The 19,588-nt window shown below is 37.8% G+C and overlaps 1 protein-coding gene across 1 annotated transcript in view; it reads right to left on the minus strand.

Annotated features, from left to right (window-relative positions):
• The window catches only part of LOC132354001 (zinc finger protein 668-like), a 47,081-nt gene extending 44,686 nt beyond the window's left edge, over positions 1-2,395 (minus strand). Inside the window, exon 1 of the mRNA XM_059905515.1 lies at positions 2,372-2,395. Coding sequence (XP_059761498.1) covers positions 2,372-2,380 — 9 coding nt within the window. The 5' untranslated portion in view covers positions 2,381-2,395. The remainder of the gene's footprint in view (positions 1-2,371) is intronic.
• Positions 2,396-19,588: the final 17,193 nt, after the last annotated feature.

Genomic DNA, 19,588 nt, shown 5'->3' on the forward strand with positions numbered 1-19,588 from the left:
TCACTCAGTCCATAGAAAAGGCTTAGAAACAATAATTAACCCAGTAGCGATGAGCATCCCTAGTGTCTAGATTGTGGTCTCTAAGTATCGTATTCAAATAAAAGTAACCAAAGTTGGGAAGGAGACAATTTCAGAATTGAGCCAAATGCACAGGATGAGTCTGAACATTCTGTTGTATCAGAAAACAAGAGAGCTATCAAAAACTACTAGAATCATGTTAAAAGGACTCAGGAGCCTACTTGAAAAGCTTCCCATTGGCCAAAGATGGCATAATTTGAGGATCAAATGTAATGGACTGATCAGATCAAAAATGTTTAAATCCATGAGCTCATAATAATATTGAACAAAAAATTACTAGCCATCTTTGTAGGATTCTAAGAAACCAAGTCATTATTTTATGTCTTCTTTTCTTTTTTTTTTTTATTTTTTAAATTAATTAATTAATTAATTAATTAATTAATTTATTTATGGCTGTGTTGGGTCTTCGTTTCTGTGCGAGGGCTTTCTCCAGTTGCGGCAAGCGGGGGCCACTCTTCCATCGCGGCGCGCGGGCCTCTTCACTATCGCGGCCTCTCGTTGCGGAGCACAGGCTCCAGACGCGCAGGCTCAGTAGTTGTGGCTCACGGGCTTAGTTGCTCCGCGGCATGTGGGATCTTCCCAGACCAGGGCTCGAACCTGTGTCCCCTGCGTTGGCAGGCAGATTCTTAACCACTGCGCCACCAGGGAAGCCCCTAACTCATTATTTTAAAAACTGGTAAATAAGGGGTAAGACTCAAACATTCTTTCCCATACAAACTGTCCTTTAGGGTAACCAAACAGTTGGTGAGACATTTTACTTTACAGATAGTACTCTACCTAATCTATGAAGAAGGAATGACAGAATTTAGATATCATTTTGCAACCTCTAATGAATTAATAAATCTAGACAATAATCATCACTGGTGGCTAACATTACAAAAGGAAAGAGAACCAGAAATAATATGCCCCCTAATGGAATCACACATCACCACCTAGGAAACATTCCTGACAAAAAAATCCCAACTGAATCTGATCACATTTCTAGACCTAACTACTGACTCTCAGGAAACACTTAAATGATACCAGAGAGAAGAAATCAGCAAAATCCAAACAGTGGACAAATGAATCTGTTTTTCTTTCCCAACAACAACAACAAAAACTGCACAGAAAGAAAAGAGGTGGAAGGGGTACCTACAAAGTAAGAGACTGGAGAGACATATCAACCAATTGCAGTGCACAGTCCTTCTCTGGATTCTAATTCAAATAAATGATTAAAAAAGTAGACAGTTATGAAAATTTGAACACTGACTGGATATTGATACTAACAAATGATTTTTAACTTTTTCAGATGCAATAATGGCATAATGATTGTTTTTCTAAAAAAATAAACCTTATCCTTGAGAGATACATACCAATTTGAATTTGCTTCAAAATAATCCTATGTGTGGGAGTGAGGTTAAGGGAGTGTGCATGGAAGAAACAGGTAGAGGTATGGATGAAACAAGATTGACTGTGAGTTGATAATAATTGAAACTTAATGGTGAGCATATGGTAGTTCACAAGACTACTCTACTTTTCTGTGTCTGGAATTTATTATAACAAAGTTTTCTAAAGAAGGTTCTTCTGAGACCTCTGATCTCAACAATTTATGAAGTGGCTGAACTCACTATAATCATCCATCATCCTTATCCTTATTTCTGAGATAAAGAAAATTGGTGATTCATTTGGAAATTCCTCATGACTCACACTTCCTGTTCAAACTTAAATTGGACTTCTTCATGGATACCCTAAAAGAGTCACAGAGATCTGCCTGTATCAGCTACCAACCCAACAATCCTCCAAGCCCCATAAACCAGGAGACCTTGCAACACTCTAACATTTGGAGCTACCAATACCACCTCCCATCCTATTTTACTGGAGAATACTGATCTGTAGAGATAATCTTGGCTTTTCCATGTTTGTCTCAGTTAAGCAACTCATACCTCCACCTCGTCAAATCACTGCCCAGACAGGACAAGTTTATTCTACAAATCTACTCTTGTTTCCTTTAAGAAAATGCATTTCTTCTCCATCATAGTCCCTGGGAGAGGGCTGAGAAAAGAGATGCTCAATTATTTACTGAATGAAAATATTAAAACTGAGTCAAAAGAAGAGGAGCACTTAGGAATGATAATAGGATTATCTGACTAGAATGACAGAAAATAGGGACCAGGACCTGACGGAACCCTCATAGCCAGAAATGTCAGGAAAAAGAAAGCAAATGCTCACATGCCCTTTAAAATAAAAAAAAAAATTTTTTTTCTTAGAATGAACTGAATGTCAGGAAGGTAAGAAAGAGCATCAACTAACTCACCTGGGCCATGGCTTTCAGTATTACAGGAGATGATCACTCCTCCTTGGGGCTGTTCTCCTGGAAAAGGATAGTGTTCTGAGAAGGCAGGCCTGGGGAAGCAAAGAAATGCTCTAGAAACAACACTGGCTTTACAGCTTTCAGACTCTCCAGGCAAAACTACCTCTACTTCCCTTGGTCTTAGGATATGACTCTAGTGAGTGGGAGTATGGAATAAATCCCCCTCCTATCTCAGCTCCAGAAACCCCAGGCTTTAGCTGCAGTAAGATGGATCCTGGCTAGTCGATCCAAAGAAACACAGACTCACATTGCCTCTCCTTCACCCAAGCAACCCAGGTTCCTGCCTCAGCCAGTGATTCAGGCAAGACCTTGTCCCATCTCAGTGCTGTTGTTGCTCTGAACCCAAGACAGCGCTGCTATGACCTGCCCTGAGCAGATCCCTCCTCTGCAGCCCTCAGGTCCCCAAGCCAGACTCACCTAAATGGCGCTTTTAGCCAGGAACACAGTTCAATCTAATGAGAAGGACTAAAGACTTCCCTAATCAAGTCTCATTTCCCAAGCCTGAGAAAGTCAAATTCCCCCTACCACACCCCTGCACCCATACCCACACTGAGGCACTCCTCAACCTTATGTTCTAGCTCTGATTTGTTAAAAAACAAAACAAACAAACAAAAAATTTTGCTTATGTGTTTTACCCACACAAAACAGTCAAAATGTCAACTTTTCTAGCTCTGGGGTAAGATCTTTCTTACCTATACACACTTATATAAATTTCTCTTTTTTAATTTTAATGCTTTCATTTGTTACATTTAAATCTTTAATCAATTATTATTTTATTTTGGTATAAAATTATTTGGTAAAAAATAATGGAATAAGATTATCAATTATAATTTTATTTTAGTGTAAGAAATGAGTTAAGAATCCCACTTCATCTTCCCCCAGAGAGGGCTACGCTGGTGTACCTAAAACACATGCGAATAATATTTCATAAGACTTAAAATGCACCATTATTTTATATGCCACTAAGAAAGAAAGAAACTATTTAAGACATAACCTGATTTCAGGTATGTTGAAATGAGAAAAAAAAGTGAGCCTCAGAATAGATGACTATGGAATATATTTTCTCTACTGATTTAAATGCTACCCTTATCATAGATGATACATGTTTGGATTTATTTGTGATTCTATTTTGATTCAGTGATCTCTTTATTATTTTGCCAGTACCACATTCTCTATATAATTTAAAATATGTTTTAATGTCTTAATAAAAGCCCCCTCCACTACATACCAATTAGAATGGCCAAAATCCAGAACACTTGTAACACCAAATGCTGGCCAGGATGTGGAGCAACCGGAACTCTCATTCATTGCTGGTGGGAATGCAAAATGGTACAGCCACTTTGGAAGACAGTTTGGCAGCTTCTTACAAAATCAAACATACTCTTACCACATGGAATTGAGAATACCTAGTGGGATGGAGAAAAAGTTTGGGAAAAGGAAACAGAAGCAATCATCAAAGCTATCTCACTGCAAACTCCTAGCTCAAGGAGTAAGAAGGTTATACTTTTTCTTTAAAGTTTATGGTATTGATTAGTTCAGTGAAATGGACACTGTTTATTATCTAACACTGACTGAAAACCTTATCCATGGGCAAGAAACCAAATGGCTCACAGAGAAGCTTGATAGTAGAAGTTATGGGAAAGAACAAAGCAATTGTTTTCTAGTTGTTTCCTATGGAGTACTGCTTTTCTAATAGATTTAGGAAAAAAAAATGTTAAATAATACTGTTGATAGTGCCTTCTCCCTGATTTTACTATGAAGGCTTCTAGTGTTTCACTATTAGGCATTAGGTTAGTTTTTTGTTTTAACTTTTTAATACAGAAATTTCCAAACATACATAAAAGTATAATTTAAATAGTATAAAAAAACCTTCCATGTACCCACTAACTGGCTTCAACAATTATAAAGTCACAGACAATATTGTTTTATCTAGATTCTAATCCACTAATTTTTATTGAGATGTACCTCACACACCATGTAAGTTACTCATTTAAAGTATATAATTCAATGTTTTTTAGTATATCACCACAATCCAATTTTAGAACATTTTCATCTCCCCTAAAAGGAACCCCATTAAGAGTCAATCCCAGGACTTCCCTGGTGGCGCAGTAGTTAAGAATTCACCTGCCAATGCAGAGGACATGGGTTCGATCCCTGGTCCGGGAAGATCCCACATGCCACGGAGCAACTGAGCCCGCGAGCCACAACTACTGAGCCCACGTGTCACAATTACTGAAGCCCGTGCACCTAGAGCCCATGCTCCACAACAAGAGAAGACACTGCAATGAGAAGCCTGCACACAGCAACGAAGAGTAGCCCCCGCTTGCTGCAACTAGAGAAAGCCTGTGTGCAGCAAAAAAGGCCTAATGCAGCCAAAAATAAATAAATAAAATAAATTTATATATTAAAAAAAAGAGTCAATCCCCATTTCCCTTCCTCCCCCAGCCCTAAGCAACCACTAATCTACTTTCTGCCTCTATGGACTTGCCTATTCTAGACATTTCATATAAATGGAATCATACAATATATGGCCCTTTATGACTAGATTCTCTCACTTAGCAAGTTTTCAAGGTATATCTGTGTTGTAGCGTGTATCAGAACATCATTCCTTTCTATTGGCAAATAATATTCCACTGTGTAGATAGATCACATTTTGTTTATCCATTCATCATTTGATAGGAATTTGAATTGTTTCCACTTTTTGGTTACTGTGAATGGCTATGAACATTCATGTGCAAGTTTTCATGTGAACGTTTTCAATTCTTTTGGGTATATATCTAGAAGTAGAACTGCTGGGTCATATGGTAACTCTAACTTTTTTAAGAACTACCAGATTCTTTTCTAAAGTGTTTGCACTATTTTACATCCTACCAGCCATGTCTCCAAATCCTCACCAACACTTCTTATTGTCTGTCTTTTTTATCACAGCCATCCTAGTAGGTATGAAGTGGTATCTCATTGTGATTTTGATTTACATTTTCCTTTTGACTAATAATGTTGAGTAAAGTTAGTTTTTAAGAACCCAATTGTTTAGAATGCTTTTCTAACGTAATTTCCATTGCAGTTCATTACTTTCCCAAGGGCATTCCACTCATGGTGGAACAGATAATAACTCTATTTCCTAGTAAGGAAAAGAAACTGATGGTGGCATAAACATTCTGAGCGGCTAATGGGAAAGGGGAATCAGCATATCTTTGCATGGTTTGGGCAAGGAGAATGGATTGGGGAAGAAATTAAGACAGAAAGGGCTTAGGGCCAACAAAACTGGAGAGACTGATGCTCATCGATTTTCTCTTGAGTAAACTCTAACTTTTTCATCTGCACCACCCAAATTATTTTAATTCAGACTAAGTCTGCTCAAAACACCAAGTGCTTATCTTGCAAAAACACTACCTGTATTCTAACTTTCCAACTCTTACACCTGCTCATTTTTAGGTTAATAGAGTCATAAAGAAAGTTAATAGCCTTATGAAGTCATAGGATCACCACTGGAGTATTCAATCACTGTATAATGAAGCTAATATTTAATAGCTTCAGGTACTTGTCAGGCCCACAGTCCTTTTCCTGAGGAAGGAGGCACCCACCTGAGTGTAAAATTTCTTTTGTCTTGTTTTATCATTTAAAAAAAAAGCATTTTTTGCTTGTTATTCCATAATATATGTTTATTGTAGAAATGTCTCAAATTTAATTGCCTCCTCAATTAATTTCTACTCCCTTGCCCCCAGTCATCTATCAAAGTATGAGAAAATTTTGAGTGTTGAAAAAAAATCACTTAACATAAGAAAATTAGAGAAAAATAATGTGAACGCAAAACCTTAAAAACAAAACTTTTGAGCTCTTGCATCACTTAAAGTAGCCCAACAGTGGCAGCACTGTTGCCCAACAAACTCTCAGGTATAAGAGAGATCTCCTGTTTTTGGTCTTTTATTCATTTCCAAGAAGAAAAGTGAAAACGAGAAAAAAAAAAAAGAAAGAAAGAAAAGAGGGTTCCTAGATAATAGCTGACTGCATGTTGTAGAACAGAAAAAAAATTTTGGGGGGGGCGGTTAGATCTGGAACCTTCTGCTGTTGTCAAAAGGTAAGGCTATTTTCAGAAGTATCAGGTGTTGTGCTAAAAGGACGCCTTTTAAGAGTCTCCTAAAAGGGTCTCTCATTGGCCAAGTAATGAAAATTTATGCAATAACATACTATGATACTTCTCCTGCCACTCCTCCTTGTACGATGATGGAGTCTATGACAACTATCAGTTAATTGATACATTGGAAAATGTTGTTAAATCCATAATAACATGTGAGAGAAAAACTGTTATAAAGTCCACAAAAGAAGAAGGTGAATAAAAATAGGATTTTTTAAAAAACTATTTATAATTAGTGAGTGATTACATTTGTGGTTTTTTTATCATCCTATTGTTTATATTTCTGTAAAAGGTGCTTGTCTGAAAAGTATAAATGTAGCATATTTCGAGAAAGCCAGTTAGCTCCAGAAAAAGGAAAAACTGTACCAATATCAGGAAGGACCCATCATACCTGCGGCCTCACACAATAACCCAAGATAGAAAAGGTATTCCACAGTTAGTGAGCACCAGTGGACACACACAAAACCAAATAGAAATGGGGTAAAATAAAATAATAAATAAGCTGAACGTCCCAAATGAGAGCTCACTGCATACTCAATCCATTATCACCTAGGAAATGAACATTTTATTAACAATATTAAACCTTTAATAATTATGTAGTGATATTAATTAGGAAGATTTAAGTTTTTAAAAAAAACACCACTAGGACTTCCCTGGTGGCGCAGCGGTTAAGAATCCGCCTGCCAATGCAGGGGGCACGGGTTTGAGCCCTGGCCTGGGAAGATGCCACACGCCGCGGATCAACTAAGCCTGTGCGCCAACAACTACTGAGGCTGCGCTCTAGAGCCCGCCAGCCACAACTACTGAGCCCACGGGCCACAACTACTGAAGCCCGTGCACCTAGAGCCCGTGGTCCGCAACAAGAAAAGCCACTGCAATGAGAGGCCCGCACACTGCAGCAAAGAGTAGCCCCCGCTCGCCACAACTAGAGAAAAGCCCGTGTGCAGCAACGAAGAGCCAATGCAGCCAAAATAAATAAATAAATAATTTTAAAAAAAGAAACTGAGTTACAAAATTAAAAGTCTATACTAAAAACAGAAATCAACATGTCTGATGAAGTTGAAAAGGTACTCAGCTTAATGATCACCAGCTCAGGTTCTAATGCTCTTATACTTTACAACCTAGTCCCAGGTACTGACCAAAAACTGGGAGCTCAGCTTTAAATCTATCCTATAGTGTTTTTTTTTTTCCTTATATCTAATTTGGTAATTTGTGTCTTATCTCCCCTTTTTTCTTTACGTTTTTATAGAAGTTTATCAATTTTTATTGATTCCCCAAAATAAACTTTTGGAGTTAATTTCTCAATTATATATTTACTTTATATTTCAATATACATAAATTTATATTGAGCTCTTATTCTTATTATTTCCTTTTTTTTTTTGCTTTGTTTGGGTTTAATTTAGTATTAAGTTTTATTTCCTTAACTTCTTGAGATGAAAACATACATCATTAATTTTTCAACATTCTTCTTTCCTAGCGTATGCATTTACAGCTATATATTTTCTTCAGGTTTAGCTTTAGCAACACCCCACATTTTGATGTTTTATTTTCATTATCTTTCAGTTCAAAATATTTTCAATTTCCATTGCAATTTCTTCTTTGATTCACCAGTTATTTATAAATACAATTGCTTAAATCCCAAACATTGGGATATTTCTAAATATCATTCTGTTATTGACTTCTGCTGAATTCCACTGTGGTCAGAAAACATACAGTATTATTTCAATCCTTTGAAAGTTATTGAGATTCCTTTTATGGTCCAGCACATGATAAATGTGGATAAATGTCTCATATGCATCTGAAAAGGATATATAATGTAGTTGTAAGGTACACTGTTCTACATATATCATTTAAGTCAAGTTTGTCAATCACACTGCCCGAATATTATATAGCTTTACTCAGTTTCTATTGATTGTTCTATCAGCTATTGAAACAAGTGCTAAAATTCCCCCACTATGATTGTGATTTGTCTACTACGTCTTTTATTTCTCTCAAATATACTTGAAGTCATTTTATGAAAGTCTATGTAGTTAGAACTGTAATATCCCACTAGTAGTCTAACCTTTTTATTATGAACTATTGTTCTTTATCTCTAGTAAAGCTTCTTGTCCCACAGTCTAATTCCCATACAATGAGAGTCAGTCAGGAGTGTAAATTGATACAACTATTTAGGAAAACTGTCAGTATATATTAAAGCTGAATATTTGCATAACCTATGCCACAGGAATTTCACTCCTAGGGATATATCCAACAGAAATGCATTCATATGTGCACCAAAAGACATGTACAAGAATGTTCATAGCAGCCTTGCTCATAATAGGCCCAATCTGAAAACAGCTTAAATACCAATAGATAATGGAAAGGATAAATAAATTGTGGTATGCTCATACAATGGAATTTTAAGCAACAACAATAATAAATGACCTATACTACATGAAGCAACGTGGATGAGTCTCACATATTCATACTACATAATATTATTAAATAGTACATTCATATTACATGTAAAATGTAATGATGAATAAAAAGAAGTCAAGCACAAAAGAATGGATACTGTGTGATTCTACTTATATAAAATTCAAGAACAGGTAAAATTAATCTATGGCTATAGAAAACAGAATAATTGTTATCTTCGGGAGAGGTGGTTAGTGAGTGGATGGAACAAGAATCGGGCTTCTGGAATGCTGGTAATGTTCTACTTCCTGATCTGATTTGAGGTCTGGTTAAACGAATATGCTCATTTTCTAAAATTCATCAAGTCATATACTTTCATTTCTGTACTTTTTAGAATGTATGTTATACTTTTAAAACCACGTGATATATCAGAAGATTCATCAAAAATTAAAATACCACGTGACCAAGTATTAGAATACAGGATGACTATGCTTATAATCTGCCGGTAAGAATTTAACTGGTACAACCATATTGAAAATCAGTCCGGCATTATCTAGGAAATTTGAAAATACACACGTATCTTATGGTCCAGCAATTCCATTGGTATGTTTATACCCTAGGAAAGCGTGCATATGTGCACCAGGGTACTTATAAAGCAAAAAGGAAACCCCAGCGCACCTTGTATTTGGCTTGGTCAACAGCCATTCCTCCTTCTCCTCTGGGGACCTCTCTGAGATAAAGCAGAGCTGAGGAAGGAGAAAGGAATCATGAAATGCCAGGGCTTTCTTGTGGCTCAGACTGATCAGATCAGAGGTTACTCTGGACCCACACCTGCCACCCATGGAGAGGAAGGATGGAGAGAGGTCAGAGGAGTCTAGGCTGTCCTGAGCATTCCTGGTTTCAGAAGGGGAAAAGTCTGCTGCCCACGACCAAAATCTGTCCTGACCTAACATAGCAACAACTGGGACATACACACTGTTAGCCTGGCACAATTACAGGCACCCTCCAACCGCACACTCAGTGCCACAAAAAGTTACACGATCACACTCACACATCCTCACACAGTCAGACATCAGTACACTTAGTACTGCTAACATTCATAAAACCACAACCACACGCAGCCCTCAGATAACACAGCCATAGTAACATAATCACAGATTCTCAGCACTCCCCACCGCCCCAACACACACAATGACACAAAGTTGTATGGACACACATAATCTCAGTCCCACTACGGAGGCACAGTCACACCGACACACACAGAGCCGCACACTTTCACAGTCACACACCAAACGAGGATATCCACAGTCACACCTGCACACAGAGCTCCGCGCGCATGGTCAGTCACAGTGACACACCCACCACAGGGATATACAATCACACGCGCACACAGCGCGCACAGTTACATAGGGTCACAATCGCACGCATGGAATTCCACACTTCACCCTCCCCCAGTCTTATCAAATCATACAGGACCGAGACTCCGGACCCGCCTGGACCGTCCCTTCGGACCCCCAGGGGTGCACCTCCGTAACCTAGTCGAGCCCCCAGGACCTAGGCTGCTCACCTTCACTTCCCCTTCCCCGGAGGCCTAGGGTCCCGCAGGCCAGTGAAGGGTCAGCCCTATACCCGCCAGGGTGTCTGGGAAATGTAGTCCGGAGCCAGATCCGCTCGGACAAGATGTCTCCCGACCCTCGGATTTTCTGCACAGCCTGGGCCAAGCCACACTTCTCCCCTCTCGGAATTGCTGCCAGGAGGCTGGAGATCCAGATACAGTCCCCACACCCCGGAGACAAGCTTCCTCCTAGGGCCGGGCCAATCTCAGGGAGCCATAAATTCCCTGAGAAATAGAATAATGTCGCTGGATTCGCGCCGGAAGTTGATTGGAGCCGCAAGAGCTTCTGGGAAATGTAGTCTAGAGCTGGAATGGGTGAGGCGCCCGCCCACGTAGAAGATTGTCTTGGTTGGCTGCTTGCGCAGAGCTTGCCGCGGTGAAGGACAGAGTGGCGGCCAGGACTCTTCTAAGAGTTGTAGCTCACTCTGAGAATATTCCGGACTGACTAAGACGTCATTTTTGCCTTCCTCCGTGGATTACCGTGGTGTGGGACCTATGCTGATCGGGGAGCGGTAACCTAGGGGTCTCAGACCCGAACCGCACCAGGGAAACTGAAGGAGAGTAATCAGACAGCCTGGAATGGGGCTGATGGGGACGGGTTATCAGGAGCGTCCAGCAGTGTGTTTGCTGGGGATGGTAGTGTTGACTCTGATGATGGCCCCACTGTGTAAGGCCATAGGTGAAATTGGATGAGTTACCTCATTTTCTTCACCTGGAAAACAGTGATACTTCAGGGTGCATGTTCTGGTACCATCAGTTTTATTTGCCTTTTGGAGAAGCAAACCAATTCGTCTGACACAGTTTCAAACTTGTGTTTTATAAATCATATCTCTGTTCCTTGTATGGCTGTGGATCCCACACCCTTCCATGCCTTAGGGATCTTGTTTTCATGGGTACAGTTTGTCTTCCAAGAAAACGCAGAAGGCTGCAAATAAGAAAAGAGTTTATTTGTTGGGGTGTTAGGAATTGCATTTCGGGAGACAGATTTGGGTAAAACCGAAAGAGTGTTCCAGAAGAGAAAGAGTCAGGGGCTTATGAAGGCAAACCCCACAAAGTTATTAAAGTTGTCTGTAAGGAATTATGATTAACTCTGACTGCAGGAAAGGAAATATTTGTCCTTAAGGGATAGGCTGTCACTGAGTTATTTTAGGGGAAGTGTCTTCCAAGCATCTTGAGTTTCTGGAAGTTGAGATTCCATCTGGGCTGAGGCATGCATGTCATACTTCCTCCATGGCCTCCCAGCTACATTTTAGAGAGCTCTCTTCGTAATACCGACTCCACTTTGATTTTCCTTTCACAAATTTCTACCTCCCTTTGCAGAGTTTAGAGTTATATTTTATTCCTCTCCAGTCTTCCATGGTTTGATCCCTGACTCCCCAAACTCGGGGGGGACGGAGGGGGAGGAAGGATTCACTACAGTAGTACAACAGCTTAGATGTGAATCTTATCCCTTTCACCTCTTGGAAACAATTAAAAGTCACAAAAAGGGACCAAAACAGAAAACTCCAGTTTCTGTGAAGTTCAGAGAAAGGAAAAGCCCATGAACTCCAAAATACACATGAGCACTTCCCAATACAGCTGATATTAAGTAAAAGCATGCCAAAGAATGAGGACTGGTGAACAGAAGTGAGAGTGATGCTTAGGAGCTAGTAAATCCTATTAGAGAAGACTCCAGACATAGGGGGGGAAATAATTTCAGAAAGACTAGGTGCTTATCTTGAAAGATAAACTTTGGAGAGGGAACTGCCATGAAGAGAGTAGAGGGCAAGCAGAGTAACAGATGGAACCCATGTGCCAAGATCAGGAGTCATGTTTAAGGGAAATTGATCAAGAAAACTAAAATATGTCTCAGTTTTGACCAAAGTTATTGGTCTGTAAGCTAGAAGAAGACTCCAGCATCAGAGAAAACCTACAGTTGCTTAAAGGAGAGAAACTTAGATTAGTGTCAAGTTTCTACTCAATAATATTTAGTACCAGAAATCAGTGGAACAAAGCCAAAAGGATAATCAAGAGAGTGAATGCCAATTATTTTTGTTCACAATCAAGCTGCAATTCAGGTATAGATATAATTTAGGGTCACCCTAAAATGAGGATGTGAATTAGGGTGACTTGAGAGCCAGGGACAGTAATATAAAGGATAGGGTGGTTTATTCTAGTAGAATAAACAGGATGATGATTAATATGTAAAAATAGCTAAAAACAAAACAAACGAATAAAAAAACACTAAGATGTTATGAGTGGAAGATGGAGGAAGTAGATAGAATGAGTAGGACTTGATGGAGCAAAGTTTGCTGGAGAAATTCTTAGACAAGAAAGAAGAGTATGGATGCAGCAATTACAGAGGTGAGGGAAGAAAAGAACTGTGGGGAATAGAGTAAAATGTGAAATAAAATGGCTTGTTAGGAAGATTGTATGCTTCAGATTATGACAGGCCTGAGATTCAAGTCCCAGTTCTGAAAATTAACTATTTGTGACCTTGAGCAAATGACTTGTGTTCTATGCACAACATCATCAAAAATCTTGATAAAAGTATCTTTTTCTCACGAACATCATATGGATCAGGGAAAACGTGTGGATTAGTTTATTCAAAATAAATGCTCAAAAGCTACTGAACACTTCTCAACTAATTCTTTGAAGCCAGTATCACCCTGATGCCAAAATCAGACAAAGACATTAGGAGAAAAGAAAACTAGAGGCAAATATCCTTTATGAAGACAGACACAAACATTCTCAAAAATTACTAGTAAATGGAATCCAGCAACATATAAAAAAGATTATATGCCATAGGGCTTCCCTGGTGGCACAGTGGCTAAGAATCTGCCTGCCAATGCAGGGGACATGGGTTTGAGCCCTGGTCCAGGAAGATCCCACATGTCACAGAGCAACTAAGCCCGTGCGCCACAACTACTGAGCCTGCGCTCTAGAGCCCACGTGCCACAACTACTGAAGCCCACGCACCTAGAGCCTGTGCTCTACAACAAGAGAAGCCACCACAATGAGAAACCTGCACACCACAATGAAGAGTAGCCCCCGCTCGCCGCAACTAGAGAAAAGCCCGCGTGCAGCAACAAAGACCCAACACAGCCAAAAATAAAATTTAAAAAATAAAATAAATTAATTTTTAAAAGATTATATGCCATAAATAAGCAACTAGGATTTATTCCAGGAATACAACGATGGTCCAATATATGAAGACCAATCAAAATAATACATCGTATTAACAGAATAAAAACAAAAGCCATATGATCATCTCAGTAGATCCAGAAAAGCATTTGATAAACACAATAACATTTCATGATAAAAAAAAAAGCCTCAACAAACTGGGAATAGAAGAGAACTTCTTCAACCTAATAATGACACCTATGAAAAATGCACAGCTAACATCATAGTTGATGGTAAAGGGCAGAAATTTTTCTCTTGTGCTAAGTGCTATAGATTGAATGTGTCCCCCCAGAATTCATATGTTGAAACCTAATCCTCATGTCGTGGTATGTGGAGGTGGTTCCTTTAGGGTTAATTAGATTATGAGAATAGAACCATCATGAATGGGATTGGTGCCCTTAAGAAAGAGACTTCAGGGATCTCCCTTGCCCCCCCTACCATGTGAGGACACAGCAAGAAGATAGCTGTCTGTGAACCAGGAAGTGGGCTCTCACCAGATGTGGAATTTGACAGCACCTTAATCTTGGACTTCCCAGCTTCCAGAACTGTGAGAAATAAATGTTTGCTGTTTGGGTCACCCAGTCTATGGTATTTTTGTTATAGCAGTCCAAAAGGACTAAGACAATCAGGAACAAGCCTGTTCAAGAATGTCCATTCTCCCCATTTCTATTCAACATTGTACTGGCGATTTTAGACAGGGCAATTAGGCAAGAAAAAGAAATAAAAGGAATCCAGATTGGGAAGGAAGAAGTAAAACTCTATTCACAGAATCCATGGTCTTATTCATAGAGAATCTTAAGGGATCCACACAAGTGAGTGCATCAAGGTTTCAGGTTACATGATCAATATTCAAAAATCAATTGTGTTTCTATATGCAAACAATGAACAATCCAAAAATGAAATTAAGAATACAATTTCATTTTATTCAAAAAGTAGTTAGGGATAAACTTAGCAAAAGAAGTGCAAGATGGTGTTTACTAGAAACTATAAAACTTAGTTGAAGGAAATTAAAGAAGACCTTAAAATGAGAAAGCTTTCCCATATTCATATATTGAAAGATTGAATATTGTTAAGAAAGCAATACTCCCCAAACTGATATACAAATTCAGCACATTATCAAAATCCCAGCCTGATTTTGGTAAGAATTGACAAGCTGACCCTAACATTCATATGGATTGAAAGGGACACAGAAAAGTAAAACAAAGTTGAAGGACTCACATTTTCTGATTTCAAAACTTACTACAAAGCTACAGTAATCAAGACAGCGTATTCTTGGCACAAAGTATAGACATCTAGCATTGAGAATGCAGAAACAAGCCCTTACATTTACAGTCAATTGATTTTCAACAAGAGTGCCAAAACAATTTAATGGGGGAAAGAACAGTCTTTTCAACAAATGATGCTGGGACAACTGGATAGGCACACACAAAAGAATGAAGACTTTTACCTCACACCATGTATAAAAATGGACTCAAACGGATCACGGATCATAGATCGAAATGTCAGAGCTAAATCTATAAAACTCCCAGAAGAAAACATAGGACTAAATCTTTGTAACCTTTGGGTTTCACATGGCTTCTTTTATATGCAACCAAAAGCACACATGACAAACAAAAACAGGTAAGTTGATTTCATCAAACTCAAACAATATTGTACTTCAAAGGACACCAGTAAGAAAGTGAAAAGACAACCCACAGAAAATATTTTCAAATCATATATCTGATAAGTAATTTTTATTCATGATATATGAAGAATAGTTACAACTCAATAAAAAAAACAAATAACCCAATTTTTAAATGGTCAAAGTATTTGAATAGTCAAACATGCAAATGACCAATCACCACATTAAAAGGTGCTCAACACCGTTAGGTGTTATTTGTATTAGGAATATGCAAATCAAAACCAAAATGAGATAGTATCTCACTCACACTCAGATGACTGAAAATAAAAAGTTTGTAAAACTCTAGAGATTCATCAGCATCAAACCTAGTATTTGGAAGTCTTTTTGTTGCCAGTCGTCATTTTAACACTTCCACCATCCTGAAAAGGTTTACACAATATCTGAAGAGTCAAATGAATTAACAATGTAATTTTTAAAAAGGGCTCCCACATAGAAAGGATAAACTGTTCTCATTTTCAACAACTTTTCCCCACATTGTGGACCTGACAATTAGGACAGCCCTTAACCACCTTGAACTTTTTGGAACTCATCAATCATGCCTGATAAATTCTCAGCGTTCCCTTTTTTTTTTTTTTCTTACCTCCTGAGTTATACCAAGAAGGTGAGGGAGCAAGACTTTGGGGTTATCAAGTGGTCACCTAGGAAGCAATAAAGATGGTCTGGTGGAAAGATGCCCTGTCAGACCCCAAAGTTTATGGATTTGGAACCTAGCCTTGGAGAAAGGAAACATTTTTTTTAAAAAGTCAATAAATAAAACCCCAGAGAATACTGATCAATTGACAAGAATGGAAGGAAAAATAACTGAGAATGACAAATGGCTGCAGCCTTAGCTGTGTTGAAGGCAACCCAGGGACCATTCGATTTTTTTAGCTCCTACAGAAGTGAGGAAACTGACAAGAGTACAGAATTTCTGTACTTGTTGGAGCCTAATCTTGGTTTTTCAGTTGTTTATAGACATGAAGAGCCCCAAGACCTAAAAAGAGACCATGTAAATAATAGCAGGCTTTTGAGAAATAGAAATTCACACTCTGGTGAGACAGCCATGTCTTCCACACATGTCCATATATAATCTAGCCAAACAAAACATTTATTACTTTAACTTTTTAGTTTAAACATTTTTAGACTTACACAAAAGTAGACTGAATAGTATCAACACCCCCCTCTCACCCACCCAACCCATGTACCATTCAGCTTTAACAGTTATCAAACTTATGCCAACCTTGTTTCAACTAGTCCTCTCTGAATTTTTTTTTCTGTAGTATTTTTAAAGCATGTTCCAGACACTATAAATAAGTTTTTAAGTACAAACAATATGTTTCAATGACAATGTAATTAAAGCTTTAAAACTCTAGTTTTTAATAATAAATTAATCTTATTGAATTTTTGTATTTGTAAATATTTATTTTACCATCACGGTTGTAGAGTTATACATAGATAGGAATAAATAAGTACTGACACAGCTGAGGTTTTTGTGGTAACTATTTCCTCTCTCTGAATTTTAATTTCTCTAGAACTCAATATTGTATTAGTCTAACATCCCAAAGATAATTAGGAATTTTTGAAAATATATTTAGGCTATCACAGTAAAGAACACAGTCATTGTTGATATAAGAATATATCAAAGAAAATAGCACTTTAAAACTTAGATATATAGATAGTGTAACTATAACTCTATACATTCATATAATTTGCACTATTGTCTGAGATTTACAAGAATCAATTTATAAAGATGAGTTATTTCAACCACAACTCAGTCTAGTTGTATACCCACACTTATGCATATCTATACTTATGTAATCCTCAATATTAGTGCATGTAGTAACTTTTCTGGTGATAAGGCAAATGAGTGGTAAGCATGTTCCATTTAATTTAGGCTTTTCTGTTTGCAACAGTGTAGTCTTCTATGAACTAAAATGTTATTTTATCTCCCTGCCTCTGGGAGAAGAGCTTAAAGAGAATGAATGGAACTATAATTATCAGGGCATAACATTATTAAAGCAGTGAATCAGAAACATAAACGTTTTAGCGGTTATAGGTAACATCCACAGGATATAGCAATGATCTCAGAAGGTAAGACCCAATGTCCTTTAGGACTCACTTGTGAAAACTAACAATGGCTAGGACTGTTTTATGGCTTAAAAGGCTATTGATGTTCTCTACAGCTGCAGCAGAGGAGGGTCATGGGTTTTTCATAATCTTTAAGCATTTATCCATGGATTTCCTTTTATTATCAACTTGAAAAAACACGTTGGAAAAAAACTAACTTTTTAGCATATGTGCTCAGATACTCTCACCAGCCATTCTCTATTTTTATTAGAACATTGTCATATTATTTTAAAAGTTAATTTTAATAAATTATTTTCTTGAAATAGCATATGGTATGAGTTTAGTCCAAATTGCCTTCTTGGGACTTCCCTGGTTGTCCAGTGGTTAAGAATCCGCCTTCCAATGCAGGGGACATGGGTTCGATCCCTGGTCGGGGAACTAAGATCCCACTGCCTTGGGGTGCCGCAACGAAGACCCAGCGCAGCCAAAAAAAACAAAACAAAACAAATTGCCTTCTTATCAAGCAACATTTATAGACTAATTCTTCCTTTACCATTATTATGGACTAGTGCTTTAAATATTTATTCTTAAGCAGATTAACTTTTCAGAGTCAAGTTTTCTGTTCCTCTGGTCTACTAGCTTTTACCTCTTTCCTCTGCCCGCAAAAAAACATTCTGTTCTTTTTTACCATCAGTTAACTTGGTAGAAGTAAATTCCTGCTCTTTACGGAAATACTATAGCATTATACTTTTTTACTTTTAAAATTAATAAATACTTAGTAAAATATAAGAAAATGCAAACTTGTACCAACTAAAGAAAATTGCAGGTTTGCAATGTGCATACTTTACTGTATCATGGACAACTTTTCTTGTTTGTAAATAGAAGTCTGGATCACAAATTTTTAGTTTCATAGTATTCTGTTGTATGGATTTGCTATCATTTATTTAACCAAAATCCCAATGATAAACATGGAGATTGTCTCAAAAAAATTTTGCTATTAAGAATAAAACCTCACCACTTCACACCCACTAGGATGGCTATAATAAAGAAGATAATAGCAAGTGTTGGCAAGGATGTGGAAAAGTTGGAAACCTTATACACTGCTGGTGGGTATGTCAAGTGGGGCAGCTTTTTTAGAAATCTGTTTGACAGAACTCAAAATGTTAAACATAGAGTTACTATTTTACCCAGCAATTATACTCCTAGGTATTTACACAAGAAAATTGAATGTGCACAGAAAAACGTGTACACAACTGTTCATTGCAGCTTTATTCACAATAGCCAAAAAAGTAGAACCAACCCAAATGTCCATCAACTAATGAGTGGATAAATAAAATGTAGTGTAACCATACAATGTAATATTATTTGTCACTAAAATGAAGTACTGATACATGCCACAATGTGGATGACCCTTGAAAACATGTTAAGTAAAAGAAGCCAGATAGAGAAGACCATACTGTACAATTCCATTCATATAAAATGTCCACAGCAAGCACCCAGAGTAGATTTTTGTGTCCAGAGACACAAAGTAGATTAGTGGATGCCTAAGGTTAGTGGGTTTGGGGACAACAGGAAGTTACTGCTGAAGGGTACACGTTTATTTTGGGGATGATGAAAATGTTCTAAAATTGATTGTGGTGATGGTTGTATAACTGTGTAAATAGGACTTCCTTGGTGGTCCAGTGGTTAAGATTCCGCCCTTCCACTACAGGGGGCTTGGGTTTTATCCCTGGTCAGGGAAGCTCCACATGCTGTGCAGTGCGGCCAAAAAATAAATAAATAAATAATAAATAAATAACTGTGTAAATATACTAAAAACTATTGAATTATTCATGTTAAGTGAGTGACTCGTATGGTATGTGAATTATATCTCAGTAAAGCTGTTTTAAAAAAACACATGATCTCCATTACTCTCTTGGATAAATATTTGCATCCTTTTATGATTTTTTAAAATTAAAAAAAGTATTCTTAATTACAAAAGGAATACATACATTCTTATTTGTAAAAACGGAGATATTACATTTAAAACAAAAGTCCTTTGATTCACCATAACAGTCCCAATCACCTCTTTAGAAGTTGTTGGGACTTCCCTGGTGGCTCAGTGGTTGAGAATCTGCCTGCCAATGC

The sequence above is a fragment of the Balaenoptera ricei genome, chromosome 19 (assembly GCF_028023285.1).
Source record: "Balaenoptera ricei isolate mBalRic1 chromosome 19, mBalRic1.hap2, whole genome shotgun sequence".
Lineage (NCBI taxonomy): Eukaryota > Metazoa > Chordata > Mammalia > Artiodactyla > Balaenopteridae > Balaenoptera > Balaenoptera ricei.